The following is a 25,228-nucleotide window of genomic DNA, read 5'->3' on the forward strand; positions in this document are numbered from 1 at the left end:
CTCTCTCTCTCTCTCGTTCTATGTGTGTGTATGTGTGGCTGCTTTAAGTGTTTTTATTGTGCTTTGCTTGGGGTTAAGTTTTGTCATTGCCACGCTTTGTTTATTGCCGCCCGAGCAACCCGGCCCGCACTCTGTGCATGTGTAACGAGCTAATCCTTTTGTTTTATGGCATTTAATTTATTTTTAAAGCCCGCACTCACAACTTGCCTTCATAGGCCGCAGCGCAGTTAGAGAGAGGAAGAGAGAGAGAGAGAGAGAGAAGAAAGAGTGTAGCATACTTTTGTGCGCTCGCTGCCAAATACACATGTATTCCCTATGGCCTGTCCAGGCAGAGGCTACGCACTCAAACTACACACGGCAGCAACTGTGTGTGTGTGTATGTGTGTTGTGCATGCTTCAGTTGTTGCTGCCGCAGCACATGCAACAGGAGGCCAAAGACCGGGCTGAGGCTCAGGCAACGTCACAATAATTGGCCACAATTTTTGCCAGAGCGCAAATAAACGAGTCTTTTGTAGCACACACACACACACACACACATACACATGCACAGAGACATAATGCGCAATTGGAGCAGACACACACACACATACAGTCATACATACCCTGGCACTTAAACACACAAGTAATTGGCTACAAAATTGCAATAATAACAATAACAATTCAATATGCCCGCAACAGATGTTCCCTGTGCTAATGCCACAAAGACCTACAACAACAGAAAATATACGAAAAAAAAAAATGCAGAGAAAAAGAAAACTCAGCTTACGTTTACATTACATTATATGAAAGAGTTTTTGCGTGGGGAATTCCAAGTACATATAAAACTCATGTGTGCGATGACCCCTAGTCACAGGACCTTGAAGCTGCTTTGAGCTCCTTTGAGCTCCTTTGATTTGGCTTTGACTTTGACCAGCAATTGCTTTTCTCGCAGCTTGTTTAATATTCGATATTAAGCTAACAACTTTTGTGACACAAATACTAGCACAAATACACACACACACACACATAGTTGCATATTCGCGTGCGTATACGTATTATTCAAACGATTAATCTGTTATTGAGATGCAATAACGCGTGCGTGCGTGTGTGTGTGTTCGACTCTTTGTAGGCGTTTTGACCAGGCTAATGGCTTTCAATTAGAACCGTTAGCGACGGCATCCATTTCGGCGCGGCTTAACGCATTTCCTCAATGTTGCCCAATCAAACGTTATTAGTTTACGCAGAGGACACTGGGCTGACGGTGATAATGATGATGTGCCACAGTGTGAGTGCAGGTAAAGCGGGATTATCATCATGATACGGGCTTAAAGTCAAAACATGCAAAGGTATTCTAAGGCACAACGCCGACGCCTGCGAGCACTGAGCTGTGAGAGAGGCGTTGTAATTGAACTTATAAGAGCCGGACCGAAATTCCGCATAAATCATTTGTTAATGCCGCAGCTGATGTGGTTAATTGTAAATTGAAACGGATTTGCATGAAAAGGTGTTTAAATGAGCTGGGCTTATGTGAGGGAAAGTAGAGAATTTAGGCAAAGTGAAAGAATTTAAAGTAATGCATGTAGAATGGAAGCCTGCAAGTCTATTATAGCTAAGGATTGGAGATTTCGCTTTGGTAATTATGGTAATTTTATAACTTGCGTAATTATTTATGATACTCCTCATTCTTCCATATAAACGCTAAAAAAAAAAACAGCTTGAACACTTACCAGACCGCATTTCCTTGCGGAATCCTCATATTCGTCTATAAACAATAGTTCCCATTCATATAGCATTTTTTTTTAATATCGTTCATATTGACTTTTAACTAGTAGAAATTTTGTAGTAATTATTTTATAAAAATAAAAATAAAATAAAAATAAAAATAAAAAATATAAATAAATAAATTTAAAAAAAATAAAAGAATATAAATAAATAAATAAAATAAAAATGAAATAATAAAAAATAAAAAAAAATAAGAAAAATAAGTAAAAAAATAAATAATAAATAAAACTAAAAGAAATAAATAAATTATAAAAAATTAAATAAAAAATACAAAAAAAAATTAAATAAATAAGTAAGAAAAAAAAAATAATAATAATAATTAAATTACAAAAGCAATAAAAAAAATAGATAAATTAAAATAAAAATGAAATTGATAAATAAATAAAAAAAAAAAAATTAAATAAAATAAATAAACAAAAAATTTTCCTCTCCTCCTATCATCTAGAAACGGGGAGTTATTCTGATCATTAAGCTGCAGCCTGTTTATCAAGTCCTTCAATCAGTTTAAGCTTAGCACTGTTGCTCGTATGCCAATGGTCAGTTCCCTTCTCAGCCATCTCTAAATTCTAAGCACATTTACACAGATTCAATGCTTATAGATTCATATGTAATATGAGCTGTGCATTGTGCCATGTAAAATCCTAAAAATTGGATTGGAAGCAGGTGCAGCAGTTGCATAAAACTACTAAAACAACTGGAAAATCTTTGCATTTTCTCTGCTCTCTGGCATACTCGACCAGCTTAGCAGGCCGCTTAAGCCGCTTAACAATGGGCAACAAGTTGATTTGAATTGATTTTCTATTACGATGCATGATTTGGCAGCAGCAGCTGCTGTAGCCGCAATTAAATCTGCTACTTATTGAATTGTTTTCTATCGAGTGCTGCATGCTTCGGTCGCTACACAGTTCAAATGTCAGCTAATTGCCTGCTCGTATTTCAAATTTAATGGGCCCTTGGGTCGACTTCAAGAGCGCGACCGAGAGAGAGAGAGAGAGACAGAGAGTGAGTTTTGGGGGCGATGAAGTGAACCCTGAAGGACTCGCTGCGCTTGAAGTTCCGCTCGAGTGGGGCTATCGTCTTTAAATTCAGCGGAATAACAATCGACAAATCGACTATCGATTACATTTCATTTGCGTGGCCGTAATAAAAGCATTCGCAAAACGTTTTCAACAGGCCGTTGCCAGTCGTACGTGTCTGTCATGTTGAATTCATGCCAGGGCGACTGAGGCGACTCAATTCGGCTGTACAGGGCGTATGAGCAACGTTTTGTAAACTGCTTTGCTTTGCGCTCCCCCTCCAAACGAGCAAACTGTCTGCTTGTAGCATAATTGTGCGTCGTTAACTTGATTATGAAGGACTCTTCACACACACACACACACACGCACACATGCAGAGACAGTTTTAATGTGCAAATGGCGCACTTTAAGTCAAGCAATTGGAAACTAAATTGGAATTTTTACGACAGGCATCAAGCAGCTCAGCTCAGCTCAGCTCAGTTCGACTCAGTTCGGTTCGGCAGCGCACAATGGCTGGGTAAGGGGGCGTGGCTGAGCATTGTGTGTGCGCATTTGACCGACAGCCCAACAACAATACAAACACACACGCACACACACACATACAATTACACACAATTTGACTGCTGCTGCTGCATGTGAGCATTTATAAAATTTCCCTTAGGCCCCGTTCATCTGAATGAAATGTTGACGTGGCTAAAATTCACGCCTGACTTGACTGCCGCTGCCTAGTCGACCATGAAAAATTGTCGCCTTCCCCACCCCCAAAAAAGAAATGTATAGAAGCGACTAAATAAAAGAATATTGCTACGCTTCAATGTGCCGCAAAATGTGTTGATAAAAAAAATTATATAAATAAATATAAAAATATGCTAATAAAATTTAGGTGCAACAATTATTATTATTGGAAAATTTCAATTTGATTCATAGATATATAATTCGATTAAATGCAGCGTCGCAATTTGCTGCGCATAAATAAATCAACAAGTGCTTGTCTCTCTCTCACTCTATCTCTCGGTCTATCTCTGTCTTTAGCTGGCACAAAGTCAGCAGTCGATTGGAAATTGGCTTTGATTATTGACTTGCGGCAAGTGTGGCAAGCGTCTGTTTGTTTCGCTTAGATGCAATAAATGAATCTGTGGCTCGATACATGAAATTGCTGAGATTTCGCTGAGGAGGCCAAGTAGGACGGAGGGCGTGGCAGTAAAAAATCGTAGCTGCGCGCACAGCCAGCGGCTTTGCTTTTGATAAATACTTGTGCACATATTGGCAGCATATAATGTGTGTGCCTGTGTGTGTGTGTGTGTGTGTGTGTGTGCCTGTGTGTGTGTGTGTGTGGTGTTTGCATAAACAGTTGGCAGCTCGCATGGCTTGCGGCTATTTCTGTGCCATGTGAGCGAGTGTGTTAACTATTTTTGCTGCCTGCAATTGCCTCGGGGCTATTGACACATTCACAAACACTTTTGCCACAATCTGCTGCTGCGGCTGCTTCCTCCCTCTCTCTCTCTCTCCCTCACACATTTTTTCTTCTTCTTCCTCTTTTCGCCTGCAACCACATTTTGTGCATTTCATGTTGGAGCATTGGGTATTTCTTTTTTTTTTTTTTTATTCGGTTTTTGAGGCTGGCAAATGCAAAGCATTTCGTGCGGTTCGCTCAGCTTGTGTGTGCTCGGCGCAAATAGCGCAATTCATTTGAACTTAAGATTTGGTAAACAAAATCGCATATCAATTGCAAATATCGAAGGCATATGTATTTTCCTATTTACAGTGCTTTTTTTTCTTTGAGCTTAGCTATTTAATTTGAGTATTTGCTGCCAGGCGGAAGTTGAGGCTTTTAACACTGTTTCATTGGTAATTAAAAATTCAGCAGAGGCCATGAAGCAGGTTCTTTAGGCTGTGTGCCCCTTCCGGAGTCTAGGCAAAAATTTAATTAGCCCTAGAACAGGCGGCTTTATTGACTGAGACCATGTTTCCTATGTAATCGCATTAAATTCAAAGAAATGTGTTTGCTTCTATTTGAATGTGGAAATAAATGTGGAAATATATATGTACAAAAATCTTTTATGATAGCCCAAGCGAATTAATTATGAATAAATAAACGAAATTCGAAATATATATAAACGTTTATACATGCGTTTTACATACCTACATACAAATATACAGAGGGAGCACTCTGTGCCCCATTTAATAACTGAATTATTAAGAGAAGCCAAAAAGGAAACAACAAATATATAAAGCATGCCGGAATTTGTGGCGCTTTTCCTTAAAACTCAATTGAAAAAAAGAAAAAGAAAATAAAATTCAAATAAATCTTATAAATTGTACCTCGAATTATGATTTAATGCAAATTATGTATGGAACATTGTTTAAACTTGAAGAATTTCAGGGAAATATTTAAAGCGAATTCAGTTTTATTATTAATTTTATTATTATTTAATTTTTTTTTTTTAATTTTGAAAATTTTTCAGTTAAAGTTAAAGAGGTCTATCTGGAATAGTCCACATTTTTTGTTTGTGCCCAAACAGTTTGCCCAAAAATTTGAAACAAACACAGCTCTCAGCACTTTCATACAAACTTCTACCCAACCAAAATTCTGATTGATTGAAACTTTCAATTTGATCACAAAATATCTATACATACACTTTAGTTAGTCCATGTAAACGACATTAGAAATTTCTGTTATAAATTTGATTTTCTGCTCAAGTGTTCTTAGGCCAATACCAAATGCTAATGAAACACATATTACACCGACTCTATGCACCTAGTTGGAGTCTGGATGCACTTATTCAATGTGTGTTTTCCGACCACAAATACCAGTAGCTGCTGCAAAACTCGTCTGGCTTCAGATTACGCCAGCAAATTAGGTTTGAGTTTATCAAATTAGCAAGAAATTAAATCAAATTAAACCCAATTAAACCAAATTTAACCCAAAGGCAAACTATTTTGTGGGCTTTTTTGATTTTTGGGCCAACTAAGTGGAAGTTTTCTTTAGAAACTATTTTGCATATTGGTTTTCGTTTTTGTTTACATTTCGTCTCTTTTCACTTTTGTTATTTTGGCAACTCTTTATTAAATTTCTACTTTGAAGTTGAAATTAAATCTTAATTGAGAGCATTTTGAACAAGTTGTATTTACAAGTATCCATAAATCAGGCTTCAATTGAGTGTAATCACAGAGGGAGAGCGAGAGAGAGAGAGAGAGAGAGGGGGACTGAGAGAGGGCTATACATAGTCAATGTCATTGTGAGCTGCTGCTCATTGTCGCTGCCTCCACGCTGTCATCATTCTCAGCACACAATTTAGTTTTATTAACCAAGCCAGGCGAGCAGCTGGCCATGGTCGAGGAGGAAGAGCGGACGGGGCGTGGAAAATGGCACCAAGAAAAATGAACTGCACTTCTTGTCGCTGCTGATGCTGCTGATGTTGATGACTGCCTGTTGACAGTAGCTTGGCGGTGCAAACAATGCCGGGTCGGCCCCTCTGCGCCCGGTCAGCTCCCTTTGGCCGGAACGACGAGCGGCTTTTGTTGGCCATGCATAAGCCAATCTGCACACTCAGACAGACTGAGGGACAGACAGACAGCCAGGCCAGACAGACCAGTCCAGCCAGCCAGCCAGCCAGCCAGGCTGGACTCAACTCTTTTGTGTTTGCCCATGGGATCACTTGAGATTGCAAAACTAATCAAATCCCAAGCTTAAAGCTTCACGAGCAACGCCCCATCAATAGTGGAAGGAAAAGAAATTGTTTTTGAAATATTTTGCATAATTTTATTATGTTTTATTTTCTGCACTTTTGTTGACTCTTGTAATTTTTGTTACATTTAACTACACATACTTAAGAGCTAGTATTTCTTTGAATGCATTTTATGTATTTATTTTTATTTATTTTTTTTTTTTCATTGTTTCAAATGTTTTGTTTTTTTTCATTTTTTGTTTTTTTGTTTTTTGTTTTTAGTTTATCATACACATCAATTAAAGATATTATGTACACTGCAAATAGTATTTAAAGGGGGGCGGCGAGGGCGCACTTTGTAGAATTTTCTATTTCATTTACTCGAGTTTACCCTTTGCGTTTAAAAATACGAAATATTTCTTAAGCTAGAAAATAGTTTATTTTGATTACTCTGTTCCTTGCTGCTGCTACTGCTGCTGCAGCATTGTTTGTTCTTCTTCTTATATATATTTATTTTGTATATAGATATTTTTTTTATTTATTTTTTTTAGCAACTTTTACACATGGCCAAAAGTCTTTGTTTGTAGTAACCAACATTGAAATTTCAGCTGCATCTGCAGCTTCTGCTCGCTTTTGTTTTTGTTTTCTCTTTTTGTTGTTGTTGTTTTATTTATTTTTTTTGTTTTTGTTGCCTCTAAGCAAACATCTTATGCTTAAATATTTACTTGGCTATACGAAAGTTTAACAGAAAAAACTATACCAAAATAATAAATATATATATATTTATATTTACAGCTTTGATGAAACAACAATTTGAATGGAACTTTGGCCTAAATTAAATTTGCAGCTTAAACGGTATTTACAATTTTAATTAATATATTCATATTAGTTTACTTGGAATTGGTATTTCTTATTTTATACTAAACTATTTAGTTGACATATTAATTAATTTGTTTATTTTTCATTTATTTATTGCTACTTTTTAATGCCAATTTCTGTTTTGTTGTTCTTGTTGCTTAAAATCACTTACATAAAAGCTTCAATTAGCTTTTAGTTAGAGAATGTATTTTGTATTTTCGATTTGTGTTTTTGTTTCGCTTTTAAATACACTTCGCTGTATTAAATGCACAGTTAATAATTTATTTGATTACTTGATTTACTTGATTTCTTATAACTCTTAACTTACAAGTGAAAAGCGCTGCTTGTACTCCCTCTCCTCCCGCACGTGTCTCGATTACATGGAAGCTAGCAAACGAAAGGCTCAATCAAACACATGCATAGTCAAATCACACGCATACATACGCAGTCGCGCACACGCACTCACACTCTCAGGCACGCACAGCTATATATAAAAGTAATTACACAAACGCACACGCACACACATACACATATGTTATTTGTATTTTCTTTTATTTATTTTAGAGAGCTTAGAGATGATTAAATGTTGAAGAATTGTAATAAGTTCTTGTTTTTATTTTACTTTAATTTTTTTTTTTTACTTATGCATTTAACTTAATTATCGCCTCTACGTTCGTTTTGATGAAGTTTAGTTACAAATGTTGCGGGCAGCGAAAGTCTCTAGACAATCTTCATATAGACACTTGTGTGGAATATCCGATAGCCGATGGCAATCATCGCCATCACGTTATGCAGCAGCTGCCTCTGCGTCGTTTTGGTCGAGCCACCCACATGTCCGTGATACATGGCCGCAGGGTTATCGCCTGAGAGCAAGTGAGAGATGAGAGAGTAGATAAAAATCAGGGTAAAAATGTGTTCAAATTAATTAAGCCCCACACATACGCTCAGGTAGAAATAATAATAATAATAAAAAAAAAACAAAAACAACAAAAATCAAATGCTAATGAGAGCATTTGCAGTGTCCCTATAGCGCTTGCCGCACAACCTATGCTGGCCATATAAGTTATGAGCTTTTGCCACGCCCACACACACACACACATCACTTGTGGGTGTCTATGTGTGTGGTTTAGTGTTTATGGCCTGGCTTTAATGGCCGCCTTGGTGGTCCGGGCATTTTTAATCCGCCTGACTCTGTGGCCCTGTAATTTTCATAAATTACTTTTATTGTTCTCTCTCTCTTTTTTGCATATTGTTGTTGCAGTTGTTGCCTTTTCGCACTTGATATATGAACTGTAAAAGCGCCACGCACAACACACAACACAAATACGTTTGCAAATAAAGATACACAGATGCAGATACGTACACAGATACGGATACAGATACGGATACGTATACAGCTACAGATAAATTTGCATTTATGTGGGTTGACGCAGTTGTCCATCTCTTTCATTTTATTTTATTTTTATTTTATTTACTTTTTTCCGGGCTACTGTGAGCTTAAATTTTATTTCGGTTTCAGCTTTTTTGACTATTGTAAATTGCATTTGGTCGCTACTTTATTTAATTCAATTATAAACACAGCGTGCAATTTCAACATTGAAAAGTTCATCTGCATAAATTCAGTCACGTTTCCTGCATTCGCGTTAGCCCGAAGGCCTTCAGCTTTTTATACTTTATGGCGAAGTTTAATTCGACAATGCATCAATTGAAAATGCGTGAAAAGTTCAAAAAATGTTTCGATTACATTCTCAAATGTATTTTATATAATTATGTTCCATTGATATATGTCACAATAAAACGATAGCTACTAAAATAAATAAATATTTTTTAATATCTTTCTTTTGTTAAGTATTTTAAACAATCTTAAACGCCTATTTTTAATTTTATTAAAAATAAAAAATACATAAGTAGAAAAAAACTATAAATATATAAAAGAAATAATCCTCAAATTAGTTTTTTAAATTAAAATATTAAAATAATAAAAAAAAAAAAAAACAAATAAATAAAAATATAAATAGATAAACTTAAATTATAATATTATAATTTATATATATTATATATATATATATATATATATTTTTTTTTATTCATTGAAATTTAAGAAGAAAATCTCTTGTTCATGAGCAAAAATAAGAAAATAAAATAATATATATATATAATATAATAATATAAAATAGACTTACAGAATGTAGAATGAAATTAGCTAAATAATTTTCGATTATAAAAAAATCCCATTTAAAGGAAATATTCTACTATTTAAAGAAATTATAGAATAATATTTTATAAATTGTCTTTTCTACATTTTTCTCTTCATTTTCTGCAACTTTTTAATTGATACGCAATCATTAATAATCATCTTAAGAAACGATTTATCTCACACATAATTAATTATCTCATATTGAACGGTAACAAATCATTTTACCATAAAAACGAGTTAATATAAAAACTTTAAGCCATAAATCAAATGCAGAATATGTGAGATTCAATTCGCATTGATTGCAAAGCTGCAGTCATTTACTTCTCTTATTTTTGTTTTTACAACTGCGTTAAGTATACGCACAGTTAAACAACATGAAAAAATAGCGAACTATGGATGCAGTTGAAGCGGGCCGAGGCGCTGACTCACCTTTGAAAATGTGCACCAAAACGCTGGCTGGCTGCGTATTACTGGCCACACAGGTAAAATTGCCGGAATGCTCACGACGGGTGCGCTGAATTGTAAGCTCCGATGATTGAAAGTCTGCAGTGAAGTGAACGCAAAAATGCAATCGATGTTATGGTTATGCTGGGTTTGAGTTGGGGTTGGGGTTGGGGTTGGTGTTGGGGTTTGATGTTGGGGTTTGGGGATTTGGTTTGGGTTTTTTAAGGCAGGTGTCGTAAATATTGGAAAGGCTGAGCGGGCAGCGACAGCAGCACTCACCTGGCTCCGTTGACACATTAATGCCCCGATCAATGTCATAATTAATCATGCGGTTGTCGTGATACCAGAATATATACTCGGATGCCTCGGTATTCTGGACCACACGACATTGCAGTCGCAGCGTCGAGCCGGGCGTCAGATAACGTATGGGGGGTCCTGATATTTCGGCGCGCGCTTCTAACCGAATTGAATGACATTTTGGGAAATTGAATTGCCATTGCCACAATCGGATGTAGTGTATGTGTATGTGTGTGTGTGTGTGTGTGATAGATGTGGAAAGGTGGCAGAGCAGTAGAGATGAAAGATTTGTAATTTAATCAAATGTAAATGCAAATGCATGTCAGAATATATATATATATATATATGTATACTATATACTAAATCCGATATTTGACTATTTTACACAAGTGGCGTATGCAAAGAGCTATCTAATTGGAAATTTAAGATAGTTTAGTAACGTTGACAATCCTTATTTTTATTTTTATATACACATTTATTATACTTAATACTGCTAATGATTTTTTTTTTTCAGAAGTAGTAGTATTAATAATTTTATTCATTTATTTATTTTTTGTTTTATTTTATTTTAACTTTAATTTTTCATATTTTTATTTTTATTTTTTTTTAAAGTTTGTTTTTGTGGCTCTGCTCTATCCCCTAAAGGAATTTTTATTGAATTTTAAATAAATAAATTTTTAAACCCTTTTTTTAAGGATAATTTTACTAGCTTGGCATCATCATAATATCTATCGGCTTAGATCACATCTGCTAGAATATTCCTGGCATATTCGACAATCTGTTCTCTTATAAAAGAAAATAAAATTTTCTTTGCTGATAATTTCACGGTCGGATGATTTAAGCCATTCAAACTACTTGCTGAAGCAAAAATAAATTGCTCGGCCAAGCTTTTCAAAATCTCGACTATTTCACAATTTTTGTTTGTTTTTGTTTTTTATTCCCCCCTCCACTCTCATTGTTGCCTATGTTTTGGGCCAACATCATGTCAACGCTGGGCTGACTGAATGCAGTGGGTCAGAGCTGCGCATCAACTGGTTCGAGTAAATTTGTTCAGCATGATTCTGCCAGCATTTGCGTGTTTTATATATTTATTTTATTTTTCTCGATGCGCTCATGCTGAAATTAGAAATGTCCATATGCCAGTTGCGAGAGAGCTGGCAGCCAGAAAAAAAAAGAAAGTAAAGAAAGAAAAAAGCTAAAACTGAAAATGAAAAGCAAAGGCATAAAAAAGGGACACCTGCCCAAATGGCAGCAACTCGGCAAAGTTGCCTCCCAGCAAACAACGTTGTCGACGTGGTCCATTGTTGTAGTTGTTGCTGTTGTTGTTGTTGTTGTCGTGTTGTTGGCCTTGGCTAACGCTAACTGACACACATTATTCTGAATTTAACAAACAATTTACTTTGAATGTGCTGCGCCTAATGGCGTTTTCTGCACAAAAACAAAAAGGCCACGCACACACACTCGCCGCCTGGCTGAAACTGATGTGAAATGCGAAGTTGAGAAAAAAATAAAGCAGCAAAAAATAAAGAGAAATAAAAGTTTGCTACACATTTTTGGCAACGTCTCGCATGAATCAGACACAAACTGGCGACACACTTAATCAGATTCATGCTTTTAGCTCAACTCTCTCTCTCTCTCTCTCTCTCTCTATGAGTTGTTGAACGGCATTTTCCTTTGTGTCGAGAAATACGATATTATATGCATTAGAATTCAGCTGAGCTTAGCGTCTAAGCACTGCACAGTTTGTGTAGTCTGCTCATAATTGTGGCTCAAGTCGATTGCATTTGGAATATAGTTGACTTTGATGTGAGTGAGATTTAAAGAGAGCTTTAATTCCTTTGAATATTTTGATTTTGATTTTTTGATAAAATCCAAACGGAAATTCCAATAATATTCATACTTTCAACTGAACTTTATTTGTGATATTAGTATAACTCTAAGCACTGCCACTTGCCTGAAATTGGGCAGAGTATCTTATCAAGAAATAAATGAATTTCTCTTTCGATTGCTTTCAATGTCTATGCAGCTCTTTCGGTTGCCCCCGTCGCTCTACTTACCGACTACACTCAAGTGCAGAAATATGGATGTGGGCGGATGTGTGGACACTTGGCACTCGTAGACGCCGGCATCACGTAGCTGCACAAATTTGATTTGCAATGTCCAATCCTGCAGAGCGAGTGGAAAACAAGAAACAACAAAAACCATCATCAACAAAGAACAAGTGAGAAGTGTGAGATCGTCTCCCTCTCTCTCTCTCTCACTCTGTCTGTCGCTCTCTCTTTGCAGTTTTCGACATTTGATTTCTGTCACGTCTATGCCGCGTTGTTGATTTCGCATGCAACGGGCGTTGCGTTTCGTATGGCATGGCCCTGCTGTTGGGGGCAGCAAATGCAAATTAGTTGTGAAACTCACCTCGGAATGCTTTAAGTGCGTCGCACTGAAGCGCTCATCGCTGCTATAGGTTGTTAAGCCGACCGTGAGCAGATGATAATCCTTTTTGCGTATCCAGGAGACCTGCAGAAATTCAAAAAAAAAAAAAAAAAAGAGTGAAAGGCAGACGGCGCCATTAGTCAAATGCGATTGAGGCTAGGCTAAGGCTAGGTTAGGCTAGGCCTAACACAAACAAACGCACACACACACATAGACACTTCTTTTAACATATGCCAGCATTATATTGGCCAGTCGTGCGTTGCTCCTAGCCAGCAAATGTTTGTCAATCCATCAAAGCGGACGACGACAACACGATGATGATGCAATTTTTCAAAAAAAAAAAAAAGAAGAGAGAAAAAGAGGAGATGAAAATAAGATACAAACTTAAGACCCGTTGCTAAATCGAAAATAAAAAATATATATCAAAAAGCAATTACGTAAAGAAAGCAATATAAACAACAACAACAACAACAATAATAATAATAATAGCAGCAGCAGCAGCAACAACAACAATAATAATAAACATAATAGCAGATTGATTGATCCCAGGTTCAAAGTTCAAATTGGCTGCTTAACTGTAAATAGACAAGCAAACAAAGGCAACAGACACGTGAAGGGCCTCTTACCTAACTGCGTGGCAAGACCACGCCCACGTCTCTCTATCTCTCTCTCTCTCTCTCTGTCTCGCTCTCTATTTGGCTGCGTGTGTGTCGACTTTTAGCTAATCTCAAATGACCATTAATCATTTCGATTTCGACAGCAGCCACGTTTTGGCTGAGAGGTAGCTCAGAGCGCGCACACACACACAAGCACACGCACACAGTTAGACATACAGTTAAGCAAACATCTATTAGCCCAGCAGCAGGCTCAGATGAAGCCTAAAGAGTCGGCTGAGCAGCGCAGTTACGCCAGCTAGCTGAAGTTTGACAGGCAATCGTAAAAGCTGCCCAGGCATGGCAGCTTAAGTGGGCTGTGCTGACTGCAAGCTACTCTACGTAGGATCCAGTGGGCTGTGCATGGCAGTTGAAGTTGGGCCATAACTGAGCTTAAGGCTCCAATACAATCCTAATGAGTTGTTAAATTACTTTCATATGCCTTATAAGTTATTGCTGTGAGAGCAAGATTTTTTACTAATTCATTTTTAAATACTCTTTATGGTAAAACTCTAAAGAAAAATAAAAATAAAAAAAATTCAATAAAAAAAAAAAATATATAAATCTAAATAAAATTCAAACAATTTGAATATGATCAGAATTTATCGCATTTATTTTATGAATAAAAGAATAATAAAAAATAAAACCAAAAATTAGTTGTTGTATATATATATATATATATATATTTTTTTTTTTTACTTATTTATTTATTTTTTTGTTTAATTTTAGAAAATATTCATTATTATTGTATAGCTATGTATATACATATATTTTTTTATATATATATTTATTTCAATTTATGAAATAAATTTGTTTATATTTAGCTCTACCAATACTGGCAGATGCATTTTATTTATGTTTCAAATTTATGTTCCGTAAATATGTTTTTTGTTTAGGTCTATTAAATCTATTATGATAAAAGACTAAGCTTCAGCTGTATAATAATAATATAATAGAAAAATCTTGCCAAATTTTATGCATTTCAATTTTTTATGTATACAAAATCTTTATGAATAATTACCAGAATTTAGCTATAAAAGTTTGTAACAAAAAAATCTTGGCACACTTTCGCTTAAAATCTTGAAGCTCCATCAACTGAATGTCTCTAAGACACAAACCCACATATTTTAGGAAAAAATCTCAAAGCACAGCAAATACTTTTATGCCAGACAGAGCAGTGTATTCAGCATAAGGGTTCTCCCTTTCATATTAGAATGCTGTTTCTGCAGTTTATCCCACTTTTTGTACAGCCTAAAGTACGCGCGTGTATCAATCAATACGCAATTGATAGAGAAATTGTATTTATTGGCTCAAAAAAAAAAAAAGGAGAAAAAAGAAGAAGAAAAAAATCGAATAATGGGAGCGAAAAAGCTTTGAGGCCAATATTGACACGCCATAGACGGAGCGAAAGCAGGAACAAACGTTGAAATTAACTACAAAGTAAATTGTTAAATCGTCAGCAATTGGCAACAGCAGAAAAAAGAGTGAGGGGGGAGACGAAGAATATAAAAACAACTCGCTCGAGTTGCTATTGAAATGTACAATGCGGCGTATACGCAATGCGCCACAAATGAAATAAAAAATATATGACAGCTGCTATGTAGGAAATTTCCAGGAATTACAACAGCTACAACAACACGTACAAAATATCGGCTAGGTATATCCTTGACTCTGACTTCTTCAGGCGCTTAAAATATTTTTGCCTGAATTTTCCACCTATTTTCTTTCTGTTCATCTTAAATTATTCACAGCATATTTAATGCCCGAGCATATTTGAAATTAAATTGTTTTCGAGCCTCGAAAGTCATTTTTTATCGTGATTTTGCAATAGGTTTATATAATCAATATATCTATTCAATAATAAAAAAAAGAAAGAGCTACAAAATGCGCGGCGCATAAATTTCGAACATAGAAAACTGAAGCGAGCTGAGTTCAGTTGAGCTGAGCTGAGCTGCTGTCATATATCTGTCTCTCTCTTGGCTTTCTTTACAACTCTGCTGGCTCTTCTTCTTCTCCTTCTTCTTGTTCTACTTCTCTCTTATTTTTTATGATATTTATGATGGCTGTGTAGTTGGGTCTAGCTGCGACGTGTCGGCAAATAAACTCTGAACCGTGCGCAGAGCTAAGGCAAAATGTTGCAAAAAGCGTAAAGCGGAATGTGAGGATGTGGCTGCGGCTGCTGCTACCGCTGCTGCTGCTGCCGCTGCTGCTGCTGCTGTGGCAGCAGTGAAGCCATCACGAACAAAAATGTGTCTGCCCGTTTCAGCCAAGTTGCAAGCCAAAAGAAAAATACACAAAGCGCTCGAAAAAAAAAGAGGAAAGAGAAAAGAAAAAACATTGGAATATATGTATAAAATGTTGCGGCAATTAATCAAAAGCATACGAATTCCTTTGCCAAAGTGTCTCTGTGGCTGTGAGTGCGTGTGTGTGTATGAGTGTGTGTGTGTATAACTGGTCATGTTTGCCATGTGTGTGCGTGGCGCATAAATCTCAGCTGGCTGTCATTTGAGTTTGTGTGTGTGTGTGTGGTGTGCGTGTGTGGTGTCTGCTATTGCGGCTGCTGCGGTTGTGTGCGTGTGTGTGTGTGCTGCAGCTGCGAGAGCGCAGATAATTGTTTACATTTTACCTTTTTTACAAAATACACAAATAAAAAATATACCCAAAAAAAAAAAAAAAAAACGCCTGCAAAAATAAAAAATCAGCATTTAATTTATGGCCAAGCGTTGGCTGGGGGCGCTGTTTGTTAGGGGTGTCAGCGGTATAGGCGGGAGGGCGGAGGGGCTGTATGGAGTCAGTGCGCTGCGCACAGCCACAAATCACTTGTTACCAAATTTATGGCAAATTTATGCTAACTACATGTCCTGGCCAAGCTGCCAACAGGCAGGCGCACGTAGGTAGGCAGCGCGAATCCTTTCCTTTCCGCCTGTCTCTGGCTGCCAATGCAGAAATTGTAGCATACTTATTTGCGCGCCGATATGTTGAGCCATTCTTGCCCATATATGGAGTGTGAGCGGCGCGCTTATCGCTGAATCTCCCGACAGCTGCGCGCATATGCAAACTGTCTAAACTGCAGGTAGAGGCAGTGGCAGAGACAGAGGGGCAGAGGCAGCTGCTTGTAATTGTAAACAAGAAAATTCAAATACAAAAGCCGATTGCAAAAATTGATTTTGTCTTCCCCCTTTTTGCTTTTGCTTTTATATTTTTTATTTATCTTTTCCGGCTCTGTTTTTTGCCTGTTGTTTTTTTTTTTTTTTTTAGCAACCAACTTTAAATTGGCTTTCGTTGTAACTAGTTGTTGCATGTTATTGACGAGCATTTTGTATGCTTTATTTCGCGCTGTCCATCCAATTTCCGTTGCCGCAAGCCCATGCGGGTCAATGCAACACGAAAAACTGCAGCGAGCAGCAGCAGAGCGCCCTCTGCCGTTCGCTGGCAGTCGAAAGGGCAGTTAGTTGCAAATTGTAACAACTTTACATCGGTTGCTTGTTATACTCATTCACGAAAGTGAAATGAGTATATTGGTTTTTGGAAAAGTCCATATTGAAGTAAGTGGACTCTATTGAAGATGGAAACTTGAAGTTTGAAATGTACAAGATTTTCCTGATCAGTTTTAAATGCCAGAGAGACAGCCCACAATCAATAAAATATGGCCTATCCCCGCCTGTTTGGGGCGTGGTAGAACTATATCTTCATTACATATATATAGAAACAAATATTGTGCATAGCAATTCAAAAGTAGAGTCTCTCTTCGTTTTGTGTCGTGAATAAGTATTCCGCAGTCGGTAATGCTCAACTGCAACGTTTTTACTTGTTGTTTATTTATTTTTGGTTCGATTGAATGCAAAAGTTTTTAACAAGCGATTTTAATAAAATTCTATTTAGATGCTGCTTTTTGGCAGCCATTTGTGCAGCAAAACGAGAGGAGATACATATACATAGATATAAAGATATATAAGTAGATGTCTATATGAATACTATTGTGTTTGTTTTAGCATTTTTTGTGGCATTTGCGCGCAATTTAAAAAGGTACAAATAGCTGTAAAAAAAAAAGAAACAAGAACTGCAAACTTTTTCACCAAAACACGCTCAATTTAGTGTTGCTGTACACATGTGTGTGTGTGTGGCTTGTTATGTGTCTGCCCTTGTACATATATGTGTGTGTGTGTTGTCTGATAACTATTTTGTAGCAACGCGCTCTATGTGGCATTTGGGGTAGCTGCATACAGTAAAAAAAATAAAATAAAAAATAAAATAGCCGTGCTCAACTAGCGGGCGCGAATATTTTGCACTAACTGTACAAGCATTCATGTGTGTGTGTATTTGTGTGGCCATTCAAGTGCGCGCCGTATCCATAACAAACTGTAGACAAAAATGGGTCAACAACTTATAACAAAAAATAAATAAAATTGTACGCAAAAGAAAACTTTTACGAAAAATGCGCAAAAATTGTTCAAGTTTACATTTTATCAGCCAACAAAAATTCTACCCTTTTTTTTTTTTTATTAATTCAACTTTCAAGTTCAATTTGTGAGTTTGTTTTTTTCTTGCACTCAGCAGTTTAACATCAATAAATAATTTTAAATGCTTTAAATTGTAGAAAAGAGGAAAGAGGTCGCGCACCTTGTGCTGCTCGGTTGGGCATTATTCATTATTCTTGGAGCGGAAGTGCGCATTAAATGCAATTAATGCATAATTAAACATTGAGCATTTGCTAATTGTGCGCCGACCCCATGGCACGCCTTCAAATTAGCCTGTCAAATGGAAAGGCGAGCGAGGCGAACCTCGAACCCCTTCACAAAACAAAAATGGGCCTCCTTTGCCAACACACAATAAGCCAGGCATTCTATAGGTATATATATATATATGTATATAGAATGAGAATTAATAACAATCATCATAATAAAGGGAAGAAGAAGACGAAGTCCCAGTCCAATGTGCGAAATTACCATAGCCTACTTTTCAGCTGTCAAGGCAACGCGAATCTGCAAAATGAATGTGAACAATTTCGAGTGTTTGAGTGCGAATGTTTTTTTCTCTCTCTCTCCCTCTCTCTCTGTCTTTTTTTTTGTGGTGTGCTGCAGGCACCCATTTCACATTTTCATATTTCTCAGCTTTCATTTTTCATATTTTTCATAATTCATATTCCTTAATTTTTGTGTTTGTGGCTTTCATTAACGGCGCCCACAACAATTGTTTGTTGTCATCGTAATTGCAATGCAATTAAAATAATTAAAAGCGAAATGCAGCGCAGCGTGGCATTGCTTAACTTTTGAGGGCTTTCAATTTGAATTTCATTTTGTTATTTTGCACTTTTTCCTTATAAATTCAAATGTATTAAGAGCAACAATTAGGCAAGGCGCTGAAACTGTATACAAAGAAATGTGAGAAAGAATTTGGGAAAAAATTTTTAGTTCGAATTGAATATTTATATTTTTATTTTTGTTTTTTGCTTGGATTATAGAAGAGATGGGAGTTATTTTTTATTTAATATTATTATTACAGTTATTATTATTATTTTTTTTATATATTTAATTTTATATTTTATTTTATTTTACTGCAGTTGTTTAATTTTTCGTCTGCTAGCTTTTCTTGACTTTGAAAGCGTATCATAAATAATATTTTAAAATTTATTGAAAAAAAAAAAAAAAAAAAAAAAAATGGAAAAAATTAACTAAAACTATTTTCTAAGTAAGAAATGAAATTTCCTAAATTAGAAGTGAAATTGAATATGAGAGAATTTAATGTTAAGTAATCTTACAGAATGTAGAGCTCAAAATGGAAGTAAATTAAAAACATATGTTTATTGGAAAAATATTTGTAAGCTTCTAAAATCTTAAATCATTATTTTTTTCATATATTTACTCCAAGTTATTCCAGCTTATAACAATATATTATATATTAGATTTACGATTACTTTATTAGGTATGTATACAATTTGCTGCTAACACTTTAAACAACATTTTACTCCATCTCTATATGTCAAAGAAAATTCCCAGGAATTCTCAAAGCAACGTCAGGATTGCTCACCCTAGCCCAGTCGCTCTTTTCTTTGCCTGATAAGTCTACAGTTTTTCTCTGTAAATTTCTGTAGGTGAGTTCATTCACAATTTATATCTCAACATTGAACTTTCACCTTTTTGGGTCGTCGAAGCTCTATCGCAGTGCAGGAATTTGCAGCTTTTCTTAATTGTTTTCAGAGAGCCATTTGTCAAAACAATGCACATAAAACTTTATAGAAATAATGAATCCATTTAGCATAGACCCACACACACACGCACACACCTTAGCACTCTCTCTCTCTCACACACACACACATTCTCTGTGTCATAGAGTGAAATGTGGGTCAAAAATTGTTTGTCTTTTGTTGTAGCATTTGTTTTAATAAACATTGTGACAGGCAACGACAGGACCAAACAAAAGGACACAACTCATTCAGTGCGGGCGAGCAGCTGGCTGCCTGACTGCTTGAGTGTAAGCCTTTATCAAGTTGTCTTGGCCAGCTGCCGCAGCAGCTATAGCTACAGCGGCGACAGCCTGAATGCCTTATTAGCTGACAAACTGGCTAATGGCAGAGAACAGCACAAACAGGACAAACAGGACGAGCAGGACTGCAAGTTCCGTTCGCCCAGCACCCGCTGCCATTGGCCGTCACTTGTGTAATTAGGGTTCAGGCTGCCAGTGAACAAAGTGATAATGATTTGTATTCATTAAAAAGGTTTATGGCAAATTTTGAGCAACATTTACTTTTCGGTCAGGCTGCCAAACAAACGTCCCCTCCCCTTCGACGGCTTCTACTGCCACTAAGCCAAGTGAAGCTGACGTTTAGTTAATGTTAAATTAGCCAACAGCATACAAAGGATGTGGACTCTTTGTGGGCAGGGGCTGAGGTGCGGTATGCGGTTTTTGTTGCTGTCATAAAGTTTTCTCATTTAATTGCCAAGCTCAAGACGAAGTCAGACAAATTTCTCAAGCCATGCGGCTTTATGGCAATGGCAACAACAATGCCATAAATGCAGTTGCCTGAAAATGCAAGCGAACAGGCGACAGACAATGCCAAGACTTTATTTCTATGCTAATTAAATGCTTAGCAATTTGATGGGTATGTCAGAGGTGCATGGCAAGCAAATAAAGCACATTTAATGAAGTGCTGAGTGCACTAGAAAATGGAACTAAAGGCGGTTGAAGCAGCGAAAGGGGAGGTGGGGGACTGAATGGCCTCTGTGTATGACGGGAGAAGTAGAGTTTGTTGAATGAAATGATGTTTGACATCAAATAGAGGGGTATATATATCAAATTTGAGATGAGTGAGTGAAGTGCTATGTATGCAAATAATATATAATCTAAATATATCAGCCAGACTTATACTGAGGCAAAGATTAAGCATCATAGCTTAGTACTGATTGTCACCAATTGTATTCTCTAAGCTCTATTCCACAGATCAACCGAAATTAATCATATTTAATAGCTCTCGCTCTGAGCAAGATCATTCGGTTCGTTTCTATTCGTATTGGTTTTCTGTTGAGTGCCGTGAGTCGAACTATTCGTGGGACGCTCGTTTAACGATCATCGTTCAGGGAGAGGGACGATTGGAATTTGCACAGTCAGACTCAGTGCTTACTGAAAGAGTCTCACATTCACATACACATGTAATCACTCACTGATGTGCTGCAACATATATACTAATACATGCACAAAAACCCGTTTGCTTTATTTAACACCGAATGCAGTCGCTGCTTGAAGAATCGACTTAGCTCTCTGAGTTTTTTCTCAGAGTGTAAGTAAAATTAAAGAGGCAATTGAGCAAGATTTTATATACATGATTTTTTAAAGTCAGATTTGCATTCATAAATATTAATATTGCATAAAATCCGATGGAAAGTTTTACAATGGGGATCAAAGTAGAAATTCCTCTTATTCTAGAACGTAGCAATATTATATATTGAAATTAGCAATATTATGTAAGAATACTTTACTTTTCATCCAGCTCTAGAAACGGATATACTACATCTCTCTTATCTCAATATATATATATATATGTATGTATATATACAATATATATTCTCATTTACTTTTAAAATCAACCGTCGATCCACATAAAATAGTCCAATTGCCACTTGCTTCGGCCGATTTTCCCTCTCCCTCTAACAAACACCATAAAATGAAAATATATATGCATATTAAATGTTTTCTGCAAATTGATGGCTTCAATAAACTTGGTGTCAATCACTTGAGAATTTTATATGAAATAAAACTCGGTCTGCTGCGGCGACAAGTTTTATTTAATTCGAGTGGGTTTATGGAACTTTAGACGCTATTAAAAAAGTCTGCAAAAAAAAAAAAAAAAAAAAAAAAGAAAGAAGTAGAAGGGAATACATAGTTTTTATTTTAAAGGAAAAGTCGTGATTCTATGCCAAGTGTGAGCAGAACTCAAGACCAGCTGCCTATGAAACTAACCGAGGCTATATTTTTGATGGAATTCTTTGTTTTATTCATAAATAAATTTTTATATTCAGCAACAAGTCTAGTGGAATTAAATTTAAAACTTGTACAGTTTGTATTACTATAACTTCATTGCAGAAGTTTATATATTTTTTTTCTGTTTAAATTCTGATTCCGTAAAGCTGCTTTGCTACCTCTGGCATCGGGCATTACGAATAGCTACAGATGCACCCACTCACACAAACAGGCACACTCATACTTGGTTGCTATGGTAAACAATAATAAGAAAAGTATGCAGCGTGTACATACGTATACATATAACAGCGACTGTGACTGCCGGGCACTACAAAAATATTTTATAATTTTAGATGCTATTTTAAGCAGCGTTGACGGCGACTCTGGCTAGAATGCCAGAAGCTCAGGCTGTGAGCCTCAATGCCACATTGCACAGATGTATTTCATATGAATGTGTGCCTGTGTGTGTGTGTGAATGCAAGTGCCTTAAAGCTCACACAATTCATACGTAACAAAAATGGGAGCTATAAAAACGGGCCAAGAACAAAAACAATAAGAAAGCAGAGCAAAGCGAACAATAAACAAAACTTCAAATAAAATGGCACAAAAAAAATATATATGTATATGTATATATATATTTATATATGTATGTGCGAGTCGGACTATATAATATTACGAACTCTGAGCCTTCGCATACATAAAAAGTAATTCATGTGCACAAAGAAAAAAAAAGAGGCAAAAAGAAAACTCTGTAAAGAAAAGGAGAAAAATAATTTATAGCAAACTAAGCTAAGCAAAACAAGCTCCGGTTCTGCTCTATAAACGACAGAATGTATTTTATTTTGTAGCAACAATAAATACAAATTATTAGACACGAATTATGTGTTTGTTTTGATTAAAAACGCGCCTGTTTGCCATAGCCTGAAATTACATATATACAATATAAATATATAAGTATGTGTGTGTGTATGCCTTAGCAGTGATTTTTGGCAAGTTTAGAGTAACCCTCGTCAATGTGAAACAGTTAGGCAATACCCTGTATATTAAAGGACTTGAATTGGGTATTCATCTTTATGGTTTTTGAGCATAGTTTTCTATTTGTACTTTAAGCTTTTATTTTCAGCTCTAATAATTAATAATTAACAACAAAAAAATAATTTTTTTTTAAATTTAATTTCAATTTCTAACATTATTAAATATGGTAAAATATTTTGAGATGTTAAAAAAATGAAAAAGAAAATTCTATCCAATCAAATATAAAAATATATATATATTTATTTTACAAATTTTTTTATTGAATTTTATATTGCTTTATAATAAATATTTTTTTATTTACATATTTATTTTTTCCATAAAGTAGAATATTAGTATAAATATATTATTATTATTTATTCAAACCATTTTTTACATTAATAAATAAATAAAAACTACATCATGCCATACTCAAAAAAAAAAAAAAAAAAAAAAAAATTATAATAATAATAATAATAATAATAAAAATAAAATAGACGATATCTACGAGTCTACCACTCACATAATTCGTTCTCTTGTTTTTCCAAACTGTTTTGCTGGCTTGGACAATGGCAAGTTGCAGCATATCAGATCTTAAACTCTTAAAATTCTAACAAGTTATATGCGAGCTAGATGTATGTATGTATGTGTGTGCGTCTGTAGAAACAGAGCTGGGTTTTGCTTAAATATTTGCGTAACCTTTTTTATCTAAACGACTTATCTGAGTGGGGCTGGGGTGGAGGTGCCGCTAACCAGAAATTCAATCCGAAGAGTGAGAGAGAGAAAGGTAGAGCCAGAGAGAGCGAGCATAAACCCTTGAGCGTTAATTTTCATAAAATACCAATTTCGGCATTTTTATCTTGAATTTTGTTTGCACTTGCTAGCAACTGTGCATGTGTGTGCGTGTGTGTGTGTGAAATGAAATTTACCTTATAATTATATTCCTTTTGTAATCTAGCAAATTATATATAAATTAGCTGCTGTATCTGCAAAAGTTATCTAACTGCACGGATGCTCACTTTTCTAACACTCCAAGTTGCTCGAGCGGAGCAGCTCCGCTTAAGTTGCTCTCGGAATTTAAGCAATTGCCATTTGCTATTGCTAATGCTTTTACTTTGGCTCTCGGTCTTGCGCCTGGTGACATGCTGTGAGCACATTTAATTACTGCCACTTTTCTACTATGAAAATATCTAAAGAGTCTAGACATTAAAAACGACAATTTATCTAAAAAGTAATTAAGTGCTCAAGTCGCAAGGACGCACACGCGCACCAGCAAACAGGATGACAGCCTGGCTACCTACAGCCGGGCTTTTAGTTGGCCAGGGCTCTGCCCCTGCTCGGGCTGCTGATTAAGTTCAATTTATATATATATATATATATATGTATATAGTATACATGTGTGTGTGTGCGTGTGTATCGTTGCTTAAAGTCCATTGCGAAGCTGCTAGCTTGTGCTCTTCCTATTTGCTGCAGTTTAAATGTATTTGCCTTAGTTTATTTTTAATGCCATTTAAGCTGCTCTCACACACACTCACACAGCATTTCTCAAATGACATATTTTAATGTCAACTTTGTCTCTGATTCCGAAATGTGTCGTAATTTCAAAATTTCCAATGGAGCTCTTTCCATTCGACTAGCACGATTGCAGCTACTCCTGCTGCTCCTGCTAATTCTGCTACTCCTGCTGCAGCAGCTGACATTTAGTGTTTTTGGCTTTTATTTGCTGTTTGCAATTTGATTTATACGCTTTAAATTTGCTGTCCGTCTGCCCGTCTGTCTGCCTCTTTGGCTAATCAAAGATTTGCCTTATTGTTGTTTGTCATTCCAATTGCTTTTGTCAAACGCATTTTGCGAATTTTCCAAGACATAACTTAATTGGAATTCGGCAAGCAAATCCTATCGGCCAGCCAGATTTTCTATGATTGAGCCAGAAATTTTCTTAAATGGCAACTTGACAGAGATTTTCTGCATAGAATATTTATATAAACTAAGAATGTTTAAGAATTTCCGTATAATTTTATTTGTGTAATTAAGTTGTCAAAAGAGCATGTAAAGGCATATGGAAATCTAGATCAATTGAATTGCGGTGCGCAAACATTTTCCTGATATTGTTTTTCCAGAATTTTCTATACTCATTCAGGAAAGTCGAACGGGTATATTGGCTGTGTATAATGTTTGTCTTGCTATTGAAACGAGTGATTCGAAATTTGGCATATATAGTCGTGGATATCCTCGTCAGATTTAGGGGCGTGGCAAATAGGGGAATGCTATTTGAGGTATCTCAGAGACGTTGTCGCTTAAAAGACTCCCCAAAGGTTCCTTCTGGCTATCTTAGTGGTAATCAGATAAGTTAAAGCCGACTCCTTTTCGACTCTCATCCGACTACTTTCTTACTCTGTCCTCTCTTCATTACTAAATAATGGTTTTTATACCATGAAT

At 36.0% G+C, this 25,228-nt stretch overlaps 1 protein-coding gene across 2 annotated transcripts in view; it reads right to left on the bottom strand.

Moving 5' to 3' along the window:
• Positions 1–6,929: 6,929 nt before the first annotated feature.
• The window catches only part of dpr13 (defective proboscis extension response 13), a 60,546-nt gene continuing 42,247 nt past the window's right edge, over positions 6,930–25,228 (bottom strand). Inside the window, exons 3-7 of one of the 2 annotated variants that reach the window (XM_089471683.1) lie at positions 12,654–12,755; positions 12,299–12,407; positions 10,224–10,397; positions 9,930–10,043; positions 6,930–8,166 (exon numbers count right to left, since the gene is read on the bottom strand). In XM_089471683.1, the coding sequence (XP_089327809.1) occupies positions 8,024–8,166; positions 9,930–10,043; positions 10,224–10,397; positions 12,299–12,407; positions 12,654–12,755 (642 nt within the window). In that variant the 3' untranslated portion in view covers positions 6,930–8,023. Of the gene's footprint in view, positions 8,167–9,929; positions 10,044–10,223; positions 10,401–12,298; positions 12,408–12,653; positions 12,756–25,228 lie in introns of both variants that reach the window. The other variant, XM_018013368.2, reaches the window with a different exon arrangement.

This window comes from Drosophila arizonae, chromosome 5, assembly GCF_054131065.1.
Source record: "Drosophila arizonae isolate 15081-1271.41 chromosome 5, UAZ_ARI_1.0, whole genome shotgun sequence".
Classification (NCBI taxonomy): Eukaryota; Metazoa; Arthropoda; class Insecta; order Diptera; family Drosophilidae; genus Drosophila; species Drosophila arizonae.